The sequence below is a fragment of the Mandrillus leucophaeus genome, unplaced genomic scaffold (assembly GCF_000951045.1).
Source record: "Mandrillus leucophaeus isolate KB7577 unplaced genomic scaffold, Mleu.le_1.0 Scaffold284, whole genome shotgun sequence".
Taxonomy (NCBI): domain Eukaryota; kingdom Metazoa; phylum Chordata; class Mammalia; order Primates; family Cercopithecidae; genus Mandrillus; species Mandrillus leucophaeus.
The window spans coordinates 2,025,538-2,044,899 of NW_012102965.1; the positions used below are offsets into that span (position 1 = coordinate 2,025,538).

The 19,362-nt window shown below is 39.9% G+C and overlaps 1 protein-coding gene across 5 annotated transcripts in view; it reads right to left on the reverse strand.

Annotated features, from left to right (window-relative positions):
* Nucleotides 1-19,362, reverse strand: part of FBXL13 (F-box and leucine-rich repeat protein 13) — a 255,993-nt gene that overhangs the window by 13,133 nt on the left and 223,498 nt on the right. For 3 of the 5 annotated variants that reach the window (XM_011985469.1, XM_011985468.1, XM_011985467.1), the window contains one exon: nucleotides 5,957-6,091. The exons of the other annotated variants lie outside the window; for them this stretch is intronic. In XM_011985469.1, the coding sequence (XP_011840859.1) occupies nucleotides 5,957-6,091 (135 nt within the window). The remainder of the gene's footprint in view (nucleotides 1-5,956; nucleotides 6,092-19,362) is intronic. 5 annotated transcript variants of the gene reach the window in all.

Consider the following 19,362-nt stretch of genomic DNA (forward strand, 5'->3'; position numbering starts at 1 on the left):
TTGCCAAAGAACTAAAGGAGAACATGTATGTGACCAGTGACTAGCATAAAGAAAGCACTCAATAAATGGTAGCTATAATTTTGATTATTCATTTCCTTTGCTATTAATATATGGGATAGGTTTTTTTTTTTTGTTTTTTTTTTTTTGTTTTTTTTTTTTTTAGTAGAACCTCTTTATACAAAAGAGAACTTGACTGTTGGCTTTCAGTTTGCTGAATTATACTTTTGTTTCTCCTCCCCTTTGCCCCCTCCCCTCCAAGTCCTGTTTTGATTGTGTTGGAAGTCAGGTAATTTTACTAGCACTTCTGGTGATCATCCCAAGAAAAAACTGCCTTGAAGATGGACGGCAAGAAAGGGGCTGAATAGTCCACAAAATGAACTTTTAGGTTAATGACAGTTGGTTTCATGAGATATTAACTAATGAAAATCTAATGCAGTAAGAAATAATGTGTTTTAAAGGTCAGGCCAAAAAAGAGAGTCCAAGTTTTTGCTCTAGCTTTTTGTTAAGCCCCTGAACTGTGGGAGGGCTTTTAAATATAATAAAAATTTTTTAATATAAGCTGGGCATGGTGGCTCATGCCTGTAATCCCAGCACTTTGGGAGGCTGAGGCAGGAGGATCACTTGAGCCCAGGAGTTTGAAATCAGCCTGGGCAACATGGTGAAACCCCGTATCTACAAAAAATACAAAAATTAGCTGGGCATGCCTGTAGTCCAGCTACTCAGGAGGCTGAGGTGGGAGGATCACTTGAGCCTGGGAGGTTAAGGCTGCAGTGAGCTGTGATTGCACCATTACACTACAGCCTGGGAGACAGAGTGAGACCCTGTCTCATATATATATATATAAAAAATATATATCTAATAAATATATCTAATATATAATAAATATATCTAACATATAATATATAAGATATATTTCCAAAAGAGGGAGAGGCTCTTAGGAAATTATCTTCTTGCATATTATGTTATATTATGCTATATTTGGCTATTTCCTAAGAGCTCTATTGTATTATTTTCATTTATTTGTGAGAATGTAGCTGTGGTAGATTAAAAATGGCCACAAATGCTTTGCAGCTACTCTCAGGAAGAAGTAGAGTCTGTTTCCTCACCTCCTGAATCTAAGATAACCTTGTCACTTGCTTTGACCAAAGGAATGGAGCAGAAGTCATATTCTTCTGAGCCAGGCCTCAAGATGCCTTGCAGCTTCTGCCTTTAGCCCTTAGCCTCTTGGAGTGTATTACTGCCCTTGAAGCAGCTCAGCTAGCTTGTTGGAGGATGAGACCACATGAAGCAGGAGGAAGCTGTCCCAGCTGGGTCCCCTAGGCCAACCAGCTCTAAGGGGAGTCAAGAGATGACTGCTGCTGCTTGGGCAACCCTGGGGCCAACCACTATCAGAAGAACCACACAGCCGAAACCAGCCCAAATTCCTGGCCCATAAGATTGTGAGAAAATAAAATGTAGTTGTCTTAAGCCACCGAGTTTGAGAGTGACTGGTTACATAGCAATAGATCAGCCAATACCATGTGCCAGAAATCTCACCCTTTGTAATATATAGTAAAATATGACCCATTGATCATTTCTTTAACTTATGACCATTTTGAAACCTCTAATTGATTTTCCTTATGGTCATTTTAAAACCTCGAAGCTGAAAGAATTTCCAAACATGTTAGCCAGCTGCACTAAGAAAATAAAGGTTGAAAAGGGTAGGGTTGTCATGGGGAATCCCAGAAGTAGCAAATCTCTTACTCCTCTCCCATTACATTACAAGTCTGTGGAACTGGGATAAAGTTACCTCACTAAATCCTATTTGCTCAATACTCTATACCTTTCCACTCCTAATTTCCCCATCTGTAAAATGAGGGTAATTTAAAACAGACAAAAAATAGTATTTACTCTCATCTCCCAGTGTTTCAGTGGTCTGGAGACATTTCTCCAAATAATAAACTTTTTGGGTAAAATGTTTTACCATATTAGTATAAGAGAAATTCTGTGCATGCCCTGGGGATTTCTCCCAGCTCACAAGTTTGTGTAGCTTTAACTGAGCCCGGGGCCTTAGGGAAGAGCAGCCGGGCTTTGTGACCTGGCTCAATCACCTTCTCAGATGTATTTCACCTGCAGGACAGTTCAAGTAACCTTGGGCACACCCCTTCTCTCCCTTTTGTAGATCGTCATTCTCAAGCATAACTATAGAATGTGCTGGGATGTAACATCCTGAGACTGAGGATAGGGGATACTGACTGGAACAGCCAGGCTCTGTTCCAATTCCCCCGAGAAACAGGACATCTTTGTGCTTCAGCCCAGTGGGTCAAGTGAACCCCAGGTTATAAAACCCAAGGTGGTCCACCTTCCAGAGTCCTTCAGCTGTGGTGCAAGTGGAACATTTACAGTTGAGATTTCATCCATCTTGAGCAGCTTTCCTGAGCCTTGGGAAACAGACTCTCCAGGAATCCTGTCTCACTAGACTCAGACAAGTTGGTAACCAGTGCACAGTGGACCTGCTTCACGTCACCTACGCTTTTAGGACAGAAACGCAGTTCTAAAGCACTGGCCTGTTTTCACTTACCTTATCCCTCTCAGAGGTGTATTGCAGAGACATTTTGTTCAGGGCTTCGCTTTAATTTTTCTCATTTCTCACCCCCTTTTCTTTCTAATCATTACTAACTCCTACTTCACATCAGTCATGAGGGTCAAAAGTGACAGTGTTAATCACAGGGCCTAGTGCACTGCTGAGTGCTTTGAACTGGCCCCAGAACAACCAGCCTTTCCTCTGATTTGCAGCTATCTTTGTTTTCCTTGGCATTTTAGTGTCGAGTAGGATGAGGTCACAGTACTACTGATTGACCTTGAAGGTGAGGTAGTTGCAAGGAAAAGCTGGCCTTTCTGGGGATGGATAAGATGACCATTCAAAATTCACCTGTGGACTTTTGGGAAACCTGGCACAGAATGATGAACCAGATACCAACATGTTTTACGGCTCATCAAAAATCGACATAAGTGGAATATGTTAGGCTGGACCACAGCCTTATGAATTCAGGGTGAGTTGAGGAGTATTCAGATTGGTCCAGATGATGGGCCCCACATCTGAATCAGGATGCTCATCTGACACACAGTGTGACCAGAATTAATTCAGATGGTAAAGCTAAACCTTTCTACTCCTTTATATCCGAGTTCTAAAATAATCGACTCCACTTTCTTCCTCTTTCTCCCTCTAAACTTTTGATATAGAGTGATGCATTTCATGCATATTTGTTTAACATCCCCCTTAGCTTCTGGGCTGCAAGACAATATCCATGCACAGTTTACAGAAGGAATTCCCTCAACCTTCATAACAAAAAACAAAAAACCAAAGCAAGCAAACAAACAAAATCCTCTGCCCTGTTTTCTGTTTGCACTGGAGCCTCTTCTTTTCTCATTCTCCTACTTTCTGCTTTAGAGCCACTAAGACACCCAGTCTCCATCTGTGCCTGCTTTACAGCCACAGCAGTTCTCATTTCTCACTAAACCATGTGTTGCCCATATGTCTGTGTGCTATGAACACAAGAATCCTGGTGAACTATCACTGTTTAAGCTGCAGAGAGTCAGTTGGTCAGTGCTGCTAGTGTTCTGGGTCCCTTGACCCAGCTCACTGATAGAACCAGATGATGCTAACCAGAAAGCCATCTGGTTCCCATAGTTCTAAACAACTATATTATTAAACAAAAATAATTTTTGCTGTGAACTTTTTGGCTTAGTTTTGTCATGGTTTACCACATCTTTTTCCCTGCCACCTCCTCCTTTTTATTGCAGTACAATTAGCTAACCATACAAACCAAACAACATAGAAGCTGAACTTCTAGATTAAATAAAGCATAGGGCATCTTGAGAGTTGATGTGGATGCCCTAGTAAACAAAAACCTTCAGTGTGCACAATAGAATAGAACAAGATTGTTAATAACCTTGTAATTTCTGAGGATTTTCAAAAAGATTTCTTAGTTTTCTTCCTTCTTCATATTTTGCTAACTCCAAGTTTTTCCTGTTAATTTGTGTTGATCAGTATCTTCCACTTTAGAGACCTTCCTCTTATGTCTGGTAATCCTTTTGTTCATGATTAAGAGTGGAGGACTAAAAACTAATCGGAAGGTCTGAGTACATGCATCTCTATTGTAAGCTTCAATGAAGGATGATCTAGGTGGGTTATTTGTTGGGAACCCCCCACCCAGCCGTCAGTTATTTTAGGTCTTTCATCTTGGGCTAGTCAGGGTTCCCAGAGAAGAGGCTACCAATCTCCCACCTGGAGAAAAAGATCTGGCCACCAAGTTCTTGATGCTCAGTTGGAAAAAGTGCTTGAATATCTCTGCACTCAGCATTCAGTCACTTAGTTAGCCTAGCAACCCTCTGTTTTACTATCTCTAGAGTAGTGGGCAATTAAAGAACAATTTTGGCCCTCGCCTCCACCAGAGAACATTTGGTAAGGTCTGGAGGGATGGGATCTTATGTGCTACTGACATATAGTGAGTAGAGGGCAGGCATGCTATTAAACATGTACAGTGCACAGGATACACACACACACCCCACTACAAAGCATTATCTTGTCCAAAATATCCATAGTGTCAGGGATGAAGAAACAGAATTTAGGAAATAAATCTCCAAGCTTCTGTTTAGGGTGGGGAGAGACAGTTGCCCAGATTTATGGAGCAGAAGCTGGAATATAGAGATCTATCTACTTCTTAAGAATCTCTAACTCAGTCATCATTATTTTCATCACCACTCTTAAGCCAGTTCCAAAGGTACACGGTGCTCCCAAGCTTGAAGACTGTGGTGTAAATCAGATTTTTTTTTCCAGCTTTCTCTACTGTTGGCTTAGGATTCAAAGCAGTTTCTGGTCTGCTAAATTAGTCCATCTATTTTCAAGCTTCCAAATTTTTGTTGCTCTTGTCTCCTCTCCTGTTTTCCTTATCCATGTGGGCCCTCACTCTTCATGTCTAGTTTTGGTAGGGTTTCAAGAGGAACAAAATTATATGTGTATATGCAGTCTACTATTATTAATCCAGAACCCGAGATCTCTAGTTCTTTACATGGAGATATGTCCATAGTATATTAAAAAGTAGGTTACAATGTATTTTGGAAAGTATGATTCTATTATTTTTTTTAAAAAGGCAAAACACAAACTTTCTATAACTATTTCTAATCTCTTTGTGCACAGAAAAAAAAAATCTAGAAGAATAAAATACCAGCAATGGTTATGTCCAGGTGACGATAGGACAATGGATATTTACTTTCTTCTTTAAGCTTTTATATGTAGATCAAATTTTTCATAATGAGTACTTCATTTATATACAGAGGTTCAGAAAAATTATAAAACGCTTGAAAATAACACAAAAGATGATGGTATGTCCTTGGAGTGTCAACCTAGGACACTGTTTAACAGGCCTACCTGGAGAATTCTGTAGGAAATCATGCCTTTGTTTGACATACTATTTACTGTTCACTAAGGCCCCAGCTCAATGAAGTTATATGTTAATTGTTATATTTTTGTCCAGGAAAGATGCAAATTATTTGTATCTCATAGAAACTGTAACCCCAAGGTTATAGATTTAATAACTTGTAAGACATTTTTAGATCTAACCTAATACTCTTAATCCAACATTCTTTCATCAGTTCCTATAAATACTAAGTTCATTCAAATGCTCTACATACTGGCTTTGTCATTTTGTTGGTCCTCTCATTAGTGAATTAAAGAAATCTTTGACACATGTTTATATTTGTATGAAAATTATATTTTTAACTTTTGGAAAATTCTACTTTGACACCAATGGAATCATAAGCTATTTCCAATCTGAGGATAGAAAAAAAAAAATCCAATGAATACCTCAACCATGGCAAAGAAAACACATTCTGAGTCCAGCCCTGACTGCTGTCCTGCCTTGTCCCATGGCAGTGCTTAAATTGAACATGTTTGAGCCCTGACTCCTGCACATACCTTTGGACAGCCAGCAATGCTGAGAGACGTGAGGTTAATGCAGTAAATGGCCAGTGCTTTGACAATCATATCTGACAGCTGGGAGCAATAAGAGACATCCAAATGTTCCAAGATCAGTGAGCTTTTGCAGAATGCCTGCAAGAAATTCCAAGGTCAATTTTTTCTTTTCTTTAGTCATCTAGAGCTATCCTACTAATAGCAGCTTATTAAATGTACATTTCAGTCCCTGAAATACAGATGTTAGATCTTGATGCCCCCAAAAAATAATTTTTAAAAAACCCATGTTACATCCAACATCTCTTTATAGCAAAAGATATTCACAAAGCAGCTTAACAGCTTAGTGATATTCAAATACTTGCTAACAAAATTTGGTTTTCTTGAAGTTAGGTCTAATGAAATTTGACTCACATGGTCAGTAATTATTAATTACATTCAGCCAAATGAGTGGAAGAAAAGAAATCTGAGGGTAAGATTAGATGGCAGACGCTCCAAGATTGACAGTGGAATGTAATGGAAAGAACAAATTCTTTGGAATCAGACAGATCCGAGTTTTACTTTCATTTCTACCACTTACTACCTCTGAAATCTTAGTAAGCTATTACCTTTCTGAGCCTCAGTTTCCTTTTTTTTTTTTTTTGAGAGTCTTGCTCTATTGCACAGGCTGGAGTGCAATGGTGTGATCTTGGCTCACTGCAACCTCCGTCTGCCAGGTTCAAGTGAATCTTGTGCCTCTTGTGCCTATTGGGATTTCAGGCGTGCACCACCATGCCCGGCTATTTTTTTTTTTTTTTTTTTTTTTTTTTTTTGTAGAGATGGGGTTTCTCTAGGTTGCCCAGGCTGGTCTTGAACTCCTGACCTCAAGTGAGCCACCGTCCTCACCTCCCAAAGTGCTGGGATTACAGGCATGAGCCACCATGCCGAGCTCCTCTTTTTTAACTTAGGGAAAATAATATCTACTCTCTAGCATTGTTTCGAAATGCTGAAATGTTCACCTGAAACATCTAGGGCTAGAAAAAGGCCTGGAAATCATTCCTTTATATCAATACTTCTTAATTTTCATTCCTACTTTTCAGTTAAAAAATAACTCAGTGATAAGAATCCATGAGGAAATAACATTTAAAAGTTCACAACTCAGCAGTTATACAAGAACAAAATGATCCACAAAAGTAAACCTGTCATTGCAAAAATATATTTAAAAAGCAATAGGAGTGGAAATTGGAAACCATGATAGAAAGAAAGAGAGAGAGAGAGAAAGAGAGAGAGAGAGAAAGAAAGAAAGAGAGAGAAGAAGTAAGGAAAAAGAAAGAGAGGGAGGAAATTTCCCCCCCAAAATGTGAGATTATAATAACTACATGTGCTCAATCACTCTTAAGGATTCTGCCTCATTATGAAGCAGCTCCTCTTAGAATACAAAGTTAGAGACCTCAATAAATGATAGTTTACTATTAATTTCAGTTGTAAGTACTAGATTTTAGTAACCCTAGTGGGTTACTAAAGACACTTCTTATTTATATGTAAAGATAGATGTCCATTGGACTACATGTGATTTTCCTCTCAGGAATAAGAGAAGGGTCAGTGCCTGGGCATCAGAATGACGGTTTACAGGTAAAACCACCAGTGGGCCTCTCTCCCACTGCTTATGCCAATTTTCTCTTGTTTTAGCCCTAAGGAAGTTTGGAAAGAACTAGTTAGCCAGCTATTTTCTTTAGCAAGTTAACAGAATAGGGAAGATTTCCAGGAGAGGCAGTGTAGCCTAACAGTTAAAACTAGGACTGTGGCATCACACAGAGTGGGGTGAGAAGCCTGGCTCTGCTACTGTGGGTTACTGAACCTCTCAGAGCCCCAGTGTCTCCTTGGGCAAAATGGTAATAATAATACCCATATCAAAGAGTGGTTGTGTAGATTATATGAAATAATATATATATACCTGATGTGGCTCTTAGCACAAAATAGATTCTCTAGCTATCTCTAAGATTTCATATACTGTGTTATAGTTGAGAGGCAGTATGCACATTGGCTAGTGCTTGGCACATAGTGAAGACCCCATGAAAGTTAACTAGTGCTTACTTCAGCAGCACAGATACTAAAATTGAAAAAAAAATACAGAGATTAGCCTGGCCCCTGAACAAGGATGACACAGATTTGTGAAACATTTAATTTTTTTTTTCAGTTAGGAGGAGAAAGTTCAAGAGATCTATTGTATATGATGACTATAGTTAATAATAATGGATTGTATACTTGAAATTTGCTAATGGATTTTGAATGTTCTCACCATAAAAAGTATCATAAGTATGTAAGGTGATGAATGTTAATTAGCCTGATTTAACCATTCCACTGTGTGTGTGTGTGTGTGTGTGTGTGTGTACAGCATGTTGTACTTCATAAATATATACGATTTTTATCTGTCAGTTAGAAATTTTAAACCCATTAAAAAGAGTAAGATAAATGTTAACTACTATCAGGATTTGCACATGACACCAATAATAATAAAGATGCACACATGTATTGTACTTTGAGAAAAACTGAAAGATATTGGTTATTTAACCCTAAGTCATCAGCTTTTCCTGACCACAAAGCCAACAGTGATTCATTCTTTGATCTCAGGCAGAACTTGTCTTTTTCAACTGATTCAGCACTTAGGGTATTTGACTAATTCCTGTATTGCATGAAAATCTGTCTTGTCTGGCAACTACGTGATGGCAAAAATTAGAAGGGGCAGCTTGTCAGGAGATAGCTTGGGACCTGTCGCTGCAGATAATCAACATAGTGGGGCACACCCAAGGAGGTACAGAAAGGAATCTACCTTTGAATTATTGCAATCAGTGGCCTTGAATCTCAGTTTGGAGATTCAATAAGAATGCAGTAAGTCTCTTGTACTGCCTGGAAATCTGCTTTCATAGCCCTTTCCCAAACATCATATTAGAACACAGTAAGTGTTCAATAAATACTAGTTGGTTCATTGATCCTTTATGTATTCAAGAAAATTAAGAAGTCTCTTTTAATAATACAAGAATTTTTATGTTGCAAGGAGTAAAGTGACATTGTTTTCCCTTGTTAGAGACATTAACATTGTTAGAGAGAATGGACAGAGTTAAAGGAACCAGAGAAAAATTAAAGCAAGAAAGAATATTTAAACTATAAGAATAATTTATTGAAAGATGAAACAAGCTTTAAAGGGAGATTCAAGGCTTTTTGTGTCTGCAAATCCTCTTCAGTAGCATCTGCCAATGTCTTGGACTGCTCAAATCAATTCTGCCTTATGCCTTTTTAAAAGCTCTAATATTCTTTAAAGCCAAATGTTCTCAGAGATTTTAAATTTTAAAATAATTTAAAAATGATTACAAGGTCTATGATACATTCATGGTACCATTCTCATCCATGGAAAACCTGAGGCACAAAAATTGGTCTAAGGCTTTATGCTAAATCAGTGGCAGATTGGCGAACTAAAGTCAGAACTTTTCCCCTCTTATAATCTGTGTTTTCCTTTAAACACATATAAGTCATATTAAGTACTTAAATCTGCAAGCATGTTTCAACACAATCACTCATGAAATTCCATTTCCCCCTACAGATAAGATTACAGCATACACTTCTGGCTCCAGTGCTGCAGAATCATACTTCTATCCATGCTGCCGATTTTCTTTTCTTGGAAAATACAACACTAAGTTTCTTCCAAGTCAAAATCTTTTACAGTAAAGACAGAGATAAAATGCTAACATTATAAAGTTTGGCTCCTCTCCCGTGTATCAGCCAATTTTGCTGTGGGTTAACAATCTGGAAGAAAACTTCCATATCTCTTAGCGAGTTAGATCATTCCTTCTTGTGTCTTCTGAGCTGAGTCACAGTGTAGGGGCTTAATGACTACATTCCTAAATAGGGGATGTAGAGGAGACTGAATTTCACTCACATTGATTGACTGTCACAATAATGTGCTTCTGCCAAAATCCTGATTTAAACCACTTCGACAGGTGGCAGCTTCTAGCCTTAGAAAAGCTCACTTTGTGCTGCAGACCCGTAACACCATCTCTTGACTATTCGCCTCATTAGGTCCCAATTAATTCTACTGCAAAGTTGGGGAGTTTTTCCTTGTTTGTTGGTAATTCTGGGGAAAAAATGTGCTGGCAAGAACCATTTTCTATAATGAAGACATTTTTGGCCGCCCCAAAGGCTAAAATGCAACTTCCACAATTTTAAGAGATCAACTAAATACAAAAACTTCAGTTTCTTGGGCCTCGTATTTGAGGCCCAAAATATCTACATCGCATATCCCATGAGATGCAGAACTACACTCCACCAACAATGGCCTTGTTCCCACTGGGCATCAGAGCAAGTGTGACTGGTCATGGCCTGGCACCACAACTAAACTCTGCAGAGCCTGAAGCTGCCCCTCCCGGAGATGCCACTCTTGCATTCCCACCCTCCCTGCCAGGGAAACCAGGCTGAGCAAGGCTTAGCGAAGGCCCAGCCTCAGAGGAGCTCACTGTTTTAAAACATGGAGAGGACTCTGAAAGGGAAAGGGGGACAAGGCCAAGGACCAAAACAAATATTTCCAAAGACACTTTCATGATGAAAGTTGTTATAAAATTAGATGGTGATTTGAGGGATAAACTTTGGCTTCATACCAGCTCAAATGTGGTTTATTCTACAGTCTTCCCCAATTCTTCCCTGTGGAAGAAATGCGCTCTCAAATTCTTATAAGCTTTTCTTTCTTTTTTCACAGGGTCCTGCTCTGTTGCCCAGGCTGGAGCATAGTGGCATGATCATAGCTCACTGTAGCCTCGAATTCCTGGGCTTGAATGATCCTTCTACCTCAGTCTTCCACATATGTGCATGCTACTGTGCCTGGCTAATTTTTTAATTTTTATAGAGACAGGGTCTTGCTATGTTGCCTAGGCTGATCTCGAATTCCTGGCCTCAAGTGATCCTTCTTCCCTGGCTTCCCAAAATGTTGGGATTACAGGCATGAGCCACCACGCCCAGGCAACTTTCTCACTTTCTACTTGTATTATAGTTATTCATATAAGCGTCTTATCTTCTGCATTGACTGTATGTAGCTTCTTGAGGGTAGAATCCATGTCTAATTGATCTTTGCCAACACCTGGCCTGCAGAATTAGTTCAAGATGAGAGAGTATCCAAAATGAATGAAGAATGCTTCTCAGCACAGGAGTGAGGAGAATGAGCTTCCTTAGATGAACCTCAGAATACTAAGCGCTGTCCTTCTTCTCACTTGGCTCAGTAACTGCCAGAGGCAGCATACAGGGTTGGTTAAGAGCACAGTCTGGGGGCCCACTGGCTTGAGTTCAAATCCTGCCATGAGATGTTTTGTGTCTATGGATAAGTTACTCAACCTCTCTTACCCCTCAATATTCTCATCTGTGGCGTGGGAATAACATAGGAGTCACTTAATATGAGGAGTAGCACCTACTTCATTGAGTTGTTGGGGAGATTAAATGAGTTAATATGAATAAAGCAGTTGAACAGTACCTTGCACATAGTTAGCAGTCAGTAGATAGTAGCTAGTAGTATTATTTGTATGCACTGCTTCTCTGTGGCTGATTGCCAAATTTTAAAAATCATGAACACCATAGTAAAAAAAAAAATTTTTTTTTTTTTTTTTTTTTGAGACAGAGTGTCACTGTGTCACCCAGGCTGGAGTGCAGTGGCATGATCTTGCCTCATTGCAACCTCCACCTCCCGGGTTCAAGAGATTCTCGTGCCTCAGCCTCTAGCTTGGATTACAGGTGTCTGCCACCACGCCCAGCTAATTTTTGTATGTTTAAGTAGAGATGGGGTTTCACCATGTTGGCAGGCTGGTCTTGAATTCCTGATCTCAGAGATCTGCCCACCTCGGCCTCCCAAAGTGCTGGGATTACACATGTGAGCCACTGTGCCTGGCCTAGTAAAAATATTTTGAGCATACGCTTTCAATAAATGTATATTAATGTACTTTGTAAATTATATAGGCATATAACTATTCAAATATATATCATATATTTAAACATATAAAATAAAATGTATGAGATAAAAAATAAATCTAACATTTCTAGGACTTTTAAATTTTCTCATCACACCAAAAAAATTGTGTTATTCATTTGCTGGAGTACGTACTTTCTCTGGAGACGCCTACCCAACAGCACACCTTTGGTTGCCAGTAAATCTTGATGGCTTACTGGCTGCACAGATCCTGAGCATTTTGTAAAAATAAGGGAATCATTTTTAACATATAAAATATCACAGATGCATAAAAAGAAGGCAAATTGGAAGAAATTAAAGAACAGAAAGGGTAAGCAGTGAAAGAGAATGTATATTGGGAAAACCAAAAGGAAAGATGACCAGGAAAAGACCAAAACAAAATATCTTTGAATTGTATTTGGTAACTAGAATTTGTTGAGAAAAATTTTAGAACAGCTTCAGGTTTTAGATTTTCTCTCCAAAATAAAAATGAACCAGGGTTGGACTACCCAAAAGGCAATCAGATATTTTTCTTGTTGCCTGTGGCATAACTCACACTTTTTCCATTTATTTAAGTTTATTTTTAAAAAGGGTGCCTAGTGGCCCAATCACCTGGCACCAGTCCAGGGTCCTCTGTGGGACAAGAAAGGTGGGGGAATTCCTTAAGCTAAAATAATCAGCCTGAAAGAGTTGATGGGTGTCTATTTGCACAGCCAGACACCTCACCTTTTGTTCTTAGTGTTTCCCAAGAAAATGACAACTCAAAATGTTTACTGTAAGGACAGTCACACCATCCTATGACCTCCTCCATTTAAGGATCTCTAAGAAATAATGAGTTCATGAACTATTATCAGTACTGCTTTCACTTCCCATTTGTGGACATAATAGAATAAGAGGTGATCTAATCAAGGGAGGCTACCAGTCTAATGGAAAAAAACAGAGCCTGGAATCTGAAATTGTATCTATGTGACCATGAACAAGTCATTTAACCTCAAGTTTCTTCATATATAAGAGGAGAATGAAAATAACTGTCTACCTATCTCACAGGCCTATTAGAAGATGAAAAGAAAATGTGTATTCTAAAAGCTCTTGGAAGACATGGACCCTGGGTTTTGTCTGTGAACCAGAGAGATCCTGGAACGATCCTATCTGTGATGTATGTGATGAGGGCTTTAGGATGAGGAAATACAATAAACAAAATTTAACTGGAACTGATAGGGAGGGTTATTACAAATTATAACAAGGAGAAATCATAGCTCCTGTGAAACATGCCACAGGCATTTGTTTATGTCAGGTGAGGCACAATGAGCAAAGCCTAGGTGTGTCACATAGAAGAAGGATCAAAAACATATCAAAAACCTAAACAGAGGTTTAAGAAACAAAAGAAGCAAACATTCTGATGTTTATTTTCCCTGTTTTTTTATGTTTGCCTTCAGACAATCTGACAGTTTTTTTTTTAACTTTTGGCAAGTTTCATCTTACATAGGATAAACTAATGTTCCAGGGGCGGCTTAAAGAGTGGGAGAGGGCTCCTATTGATTATCCTCCTTTTAACACATTCTCTTTTAGTTCTGTTCTGTGGATCCTCAACATGAAAAGAACAGATGTGCACATTCATTTAGCAAGTTCAGCAGTGCTTCAGTTGTCTGAGAGTGGTTCTTCCCCAATGGGAGTGGGCAAGAAGCCAGGACTGGTGTGGGGTGTTCTCAGCTTCAGCTGTTTTTCAGCCAAGAAAACATAGTACCCATGACTCCAGTATCCCTTGGAACCTTACAGACAATGGGAAACTGACGAACTGTCAAATCCCACATCCTTTGAAGTCTAGCAAATTTCTAATTCTTTTGAACTGCCTCCACAATTAGAAACACACTAGTGTCAGGAGCCACAGAGAATACTGTTTATTTCTTTTGCTCATGGGCTTTGAAGAAATAATGCCTGGGTATCTTGGCAAGAGTTTATCTGTGACTTCCAGTTGATTCCAGGTGTCTTGGGTCTCCAGGGGTATGTTGTTCTATTATAAAGTTTAGGAAACTATCCTTGGCATGGATAGCCATGCAGCACAGATTTCCACAGTAAAACTCTTAATTATTCCAGGTTTTGTGGGGGGTTGCTTTCTCCACAAGCTACCAGATATCCCCACTACCCTTCATTCTACCAGAGGAATTCCTTAGTTTCCTCTCCCCATAACCTGTAAAACACTTCTAAACCAGAGGCCCTCTGGAATCTCCATCATAGACAGTTTAGTCAATTATTTCCTAATCATAACTTGGAGTATTGGATGAGAAGAGAGACTTTGCCAAGCAATATGGTAAGAGATAAAAGATCCAAATATCTGGATGTTCCACCTCCCCATACAAGAGATTTCAGAGCTTCTGCTGCAACAAAGGCCAATAATTAAAGTCATTTTGGAAAGCAGTCCTCCGTTGCTTCTGTTGCGAACCATAAACACAACTTGTAACCCTAGAGAAGAGGTGGAGTTATTGAAATCTCATGCTTTGATAATTACTGAATGACTTAATCTTGGAAAACAAATAGAAATCAATGTTGAGTTCTTTAAAAAAAATTGTTGCTACATGGAGCCAATACATCTAATCCATCTTTGGCATTACAAGTCAGTATGTGTCAAAGGCTACCATAATCAACTTTGGTTGAGCACCAGGGGGTGGAGTCTATCAACTGATGAGAATGATTGATGAGAATCTTGCACAAACAACATTTATAACTAGTTACAAAGCTTAGTGATTCAAAGTAAGAATTTGAGATCAGAAGAGAGTCACTGGAGAGTAATCCAGTTCTTGCTGTTAGGGCATATGAACTCAACCCTTCTTACACTCTAGAGAGGAACGTCCAGAACACGCTGGTCATAGGCCATTGTAGGGGAGGAAGATTTTGACTGGACTGTTGCTGAATGAGGTAGGTACTCCTGGGCCTTTCTGACCTGAGTATCCATGTAGACAGATGTTCCATACAAATTCTAGGGGTTTCAGTTCCATAGCACAGATAGTCCAGAGTACAAGACTCAGAACTCTGAACCCTCAGTTTCCACTTGGACTATGCCTGGAGCCCCTCAACTTACTGAACATTCCTGGGTCAGACCAAAAGTCAAATGAACAGCAATGACTCTTGCTCTGTTGTTCTCCCAACTATGAAGTAGCTTATGACCGCACTTCCCAGTCCCTCATTCCAAATCCCTCCTCCTCTACCTCCTTTTCTATTTGTAAATCAAGATAACTGTTACCAAAGGGCAAATTTTAAAAATCAAAAGTTTATAATCTAAGAGAATATATCATAAAAGTTTATGAAGATTAAGGGAGAGAAGAAGCATGTTACTTCAAGTGGTAGGTCAGGCGTGGTGGCTCAGGCCTGTAATCCCAGCACTTTGGGAGGCTGAGGCAGGCGGATCACCTGAGGTCAGGAGTTCAAGACCAGCCTGACCAACGTGGTGAAACCCCGTCTCTACTAAAAATACAAAATTCCCCGGGCGTGGTGGCACATGCCTGTAATCCCAGTTACTTGGGAAGCTGAAGCAGGAGAATCACTTGAACCTAGGAGGCAGAGGTTGCAGTGAGCCAAGATCATGCCATTCCAGACTGGGCAAAAACAGCAAAACTCCATCTCAAAAACAAAAACAAAAAACACCAAAAAACCTGCAACTGCTTTTAAAGAAAGGCTGGGTATGGTGGCTCACATCTGCAATCCTAGCACTTCAGGAGGCCAAGGCAGGTGGATCACTTGAGGTCAGGAGTTTGAGACCAGCCCGGCCAACATGGTGAAACCCCATTGCTACTAAAAATACAAAAAATTAGCCAGACATGGTGGTGGGCACCTGTAATCCCAGCCACTCCAGAGCTTGAGACAGGAGAATTGCTTGAACCCAGGTAGCGGAGGTGGCAGTAAGCCAAGATTGTGCCACTGCACTCCAGCCTGGGCGACAGAGCGAGACTCCATCTTAATAAAAAATAATAATAATAAAAATAAAAAAATCCAGTGTGAAGCACCTAGAGCAAGATTGAGGGTCTCAAAAAAGATGGGGCCTGAAGAGGACAATGAGAGAAGTGGAGGTTCTAGTATCTCTACTGCTGTTTATACCCCACAAGCCAAAGTCAGATACCTAAGTAATCATCAGACAACAGGGCGCTGACCTAGGTGACACCCTTAAAATTCATCGATGGTGCCATCTGTAAGGTATTACTAAACCAGCTCGTGAAGAGTATCAGCCAGAAACCAGGCAGAAAAGACAAGAGAGCAGATGAGGCTGAACCACTACCACAGACTTCCTTCCTTGGTGTAATTATAAATACTACACACTGCATTCTGGTTTCAGGGCTTTAAAAAGCAGATGAGCTGTCTCTGTTAGAGATACTTTTTCATAATTAATTTCAGAGTCATTTATTAATTATCTTTTATAGTTAATAAAAGATAAGAGGGAGCAATGTTTGGGTTTGGAAAACAATGACGATTATCTAAGTCTGAATCTTCACCTCCCCTCCAAACCAGAAAATATAAAGAGAAAAGAAATAAAACTGCAACAATACCCATATATTCATCATTACTAGAATTAAGAGAACAATACAGCCTTCAAATTACTTATAAGTAGAGTAAAAACAAATTCAAACAGAGCTCCCTTAGCCTGCCTGCAGCTGCCACAAACCTAGAGATAGAGTGGGAGGGAGAATGCCTAAAAGACTCTGTCCTAAGAGTGGAGGGGCGAAGAGAGCTTAGAGGAAACACAGACAAAATCATGCCATACACAATGGGGAAAAAAATGTTTTTTTCTCTATAGTCACACCACTCTCAATACTTCCAGAACACTTCACTTCTGATACCAGATGTGTGGGTTTTTCCACACACTGACCAATTCTGTGACACCAACTGGATGTTCTATAATTTAATTCAATTCTGACATTAACTGGAGTTAGCACAGACCCCACGTGTTCAGAGCTCAATCCCAGTAGATTTCAGATGCCAATCGCAAGTCCCAGGTTGTCATTTGGACTTCTAATGAACCACCTATATATTAGGGTTCCCATAACTACCTCCTTGGGCTTGATAATTTGCTAGGACAACTCAAAGAATTCAGGGAAACATGTTAACCAGTTTATTATATAATAAAGGATACCAATGAACTGCCAGACGAAAAGGTACATAGGGCTAGGTATAGAGGTCCTGAGTGCAGGAACTTGTGTCCCCACAGAGTTGGGGTGCACCCCTCTCCTGGCATATGGATGTGTTCACCAACCTGGAAGTACTCTAAACCCTGTAGTTCAGGGATTTTTATGGGGGCTTTGTCATGTAGACACCATCAATTATTAGCTCAATCTCCAGCCCCTGTCACCTTCCCAAAGGATGGGGAATAGAGCAGAAAGTTCCAAGATTCTAATCATGGCCTGGCCTTTCTCATGACCAGCCCCCAACCAAGAACTCACCAAGAGTCACCTCATTAGAACAGAAGATACACCCAGGAAACTCCAAGGAATTAGGAGTTCTGCATCAGGAACCATGGTCAAAGACCAAACACTAGAACAAAAGATACCTATTACCCCTATTGCTCAGAAAGTTACAAGCCCTTTAAGGAGCTCTGGGCCAGGACTGTGGACAAAGACCAAAATATACATGTCTCCTATAAATCACACACTCAGAAGAAGAGATATTTTGGCAACAGTAAGTGCCAAAATACTGAATCAATCTTGGTAGTTCATAGGGCTTGAAAGTGGGGATACCACCAATATTCCTGGCAGAGAAGTCAGATGCATGGACATCGTCTTTAACCACATCTTCACACTCATCCCTCATCTGAACTATCGACAGTTTCATGGATTTTGCTATCTAAATGTTCTCTAATCCATTTCCCTATCCCCAGCCTCCCTGTTACTTCCCGTGTTCAGGTTGCTATCCTCTCACCCCTGGACTGTAACAAAAACCTCTTATATTCCTACCTTCACTGTTGGTAGGTCTCCTTTTCCCCTTCTGCTCTTCAATCTAACTTCCACATTCCTTGTTAAAGTGATTTTTCTAACAGATAAACTTCCCTGGCATTCCCATGCTGGATTAGGTACCTCACCCGAATCCTCCCATAGCCTCCTACATGCCTTTATCACAGCATTATGACTAAAAGCATCCTTTTGGAATTAGACATTTTATACACTAGCTCATGTGCTTACTTGTTTTATGACTTGGGAGTGGTTTTTAACCTCTTGGAACCTCCAGTTTGTAAAATGGAATTAAAAGTATTGCCTACCTCATAAAGTAGGAAATTAATACATGGGAAATACAACAGTGCCTGGCAGTAGTAAGTGCTAAATTGATATTAGCTGACAACCACCACATAGTATTGAATTTTTCTGCTTATATCTGCCTAACCCCACTAGACCTAGCCTCATCATTTAAAAAAAAAATTATAATGATTTCTGTTTTCAAAAAACAAACAGATTATCCATGTCCTCTACATGGAAAGTCTAATCCAAAATGTTTTGTGTTCAATCACTGAACAAGATGTCACATTTTCACAAAATAAATTAATCTGAGGCTGGACATGGTGGGTGACGCCTGTAATACTGGCACTTTGGGAGGCTGAGGTGGGCAGATCACCTGAGGTCAGGAGTTCAAGACCAGCCTTGGCCAACATGGTGAAACACCATCTCTACTAAAAATACAAAAATTAGCTGGGGATGATGGCACATGCCTGTAATCCCAGCTACTTGGAAGGCTGAGGTGGGAGAATGGTCTGAGCCCGGGAGGAGGAGGTTGCAGTGAGCCAAGATCATGCCACTGCATACAAGCCTGGGCAACAGAGCAAGACTCCATCTCAAAAAAAAAAAAAAAAAACTGAAATGAGATGATTTGAGCATGATCTTACATGCAGGTATGGAGTAGCCTAGTTAGTCATCTAAGCTCTTTCCAACTTGCTAATTGCAAATAATATCCCAGTGTTGTAGTAAGGAAGCTTAAGAATCGTTCACAAGCGTAATGGACATGACCAAAGTGCCTGAACTTTGGGACAGCCACAGGCCCCACCTATGCAAGCACAGCCAGCCCACCAGGCTGCAGGGTAGAGAGCACAAAAAGCATTTGCTTATGACAGCCACAGACTCAATGCTCACTGACGGTGGCTGTCCACCTGCTCAGCTAACCTGTAGCTCTTCTGTATGGCCTGCACTCTCAGAATGGTGTTTATATATTTTAAATGGTAGACAAAAAAGCAAAAGAATAATAATATTTCATGATATGTGAAAATGATATGAAATACAAATTTTCAGTGTCCATAAAGTTTTATGGGAATACAGCAACTCTCATTTATTTACATATTGTCTATGGCTGTTTCTATGCTCAATGGCAAAGCTGGGAAGTTGCGACAGAGACTGTATGGCCTGCAAAGCCTAAAACAGAAACTACCTGATGCTTCACAACTTGACAGAAAAAGAAAAGCCTACCCCTGCTCCAGTGTGCAAGCTCC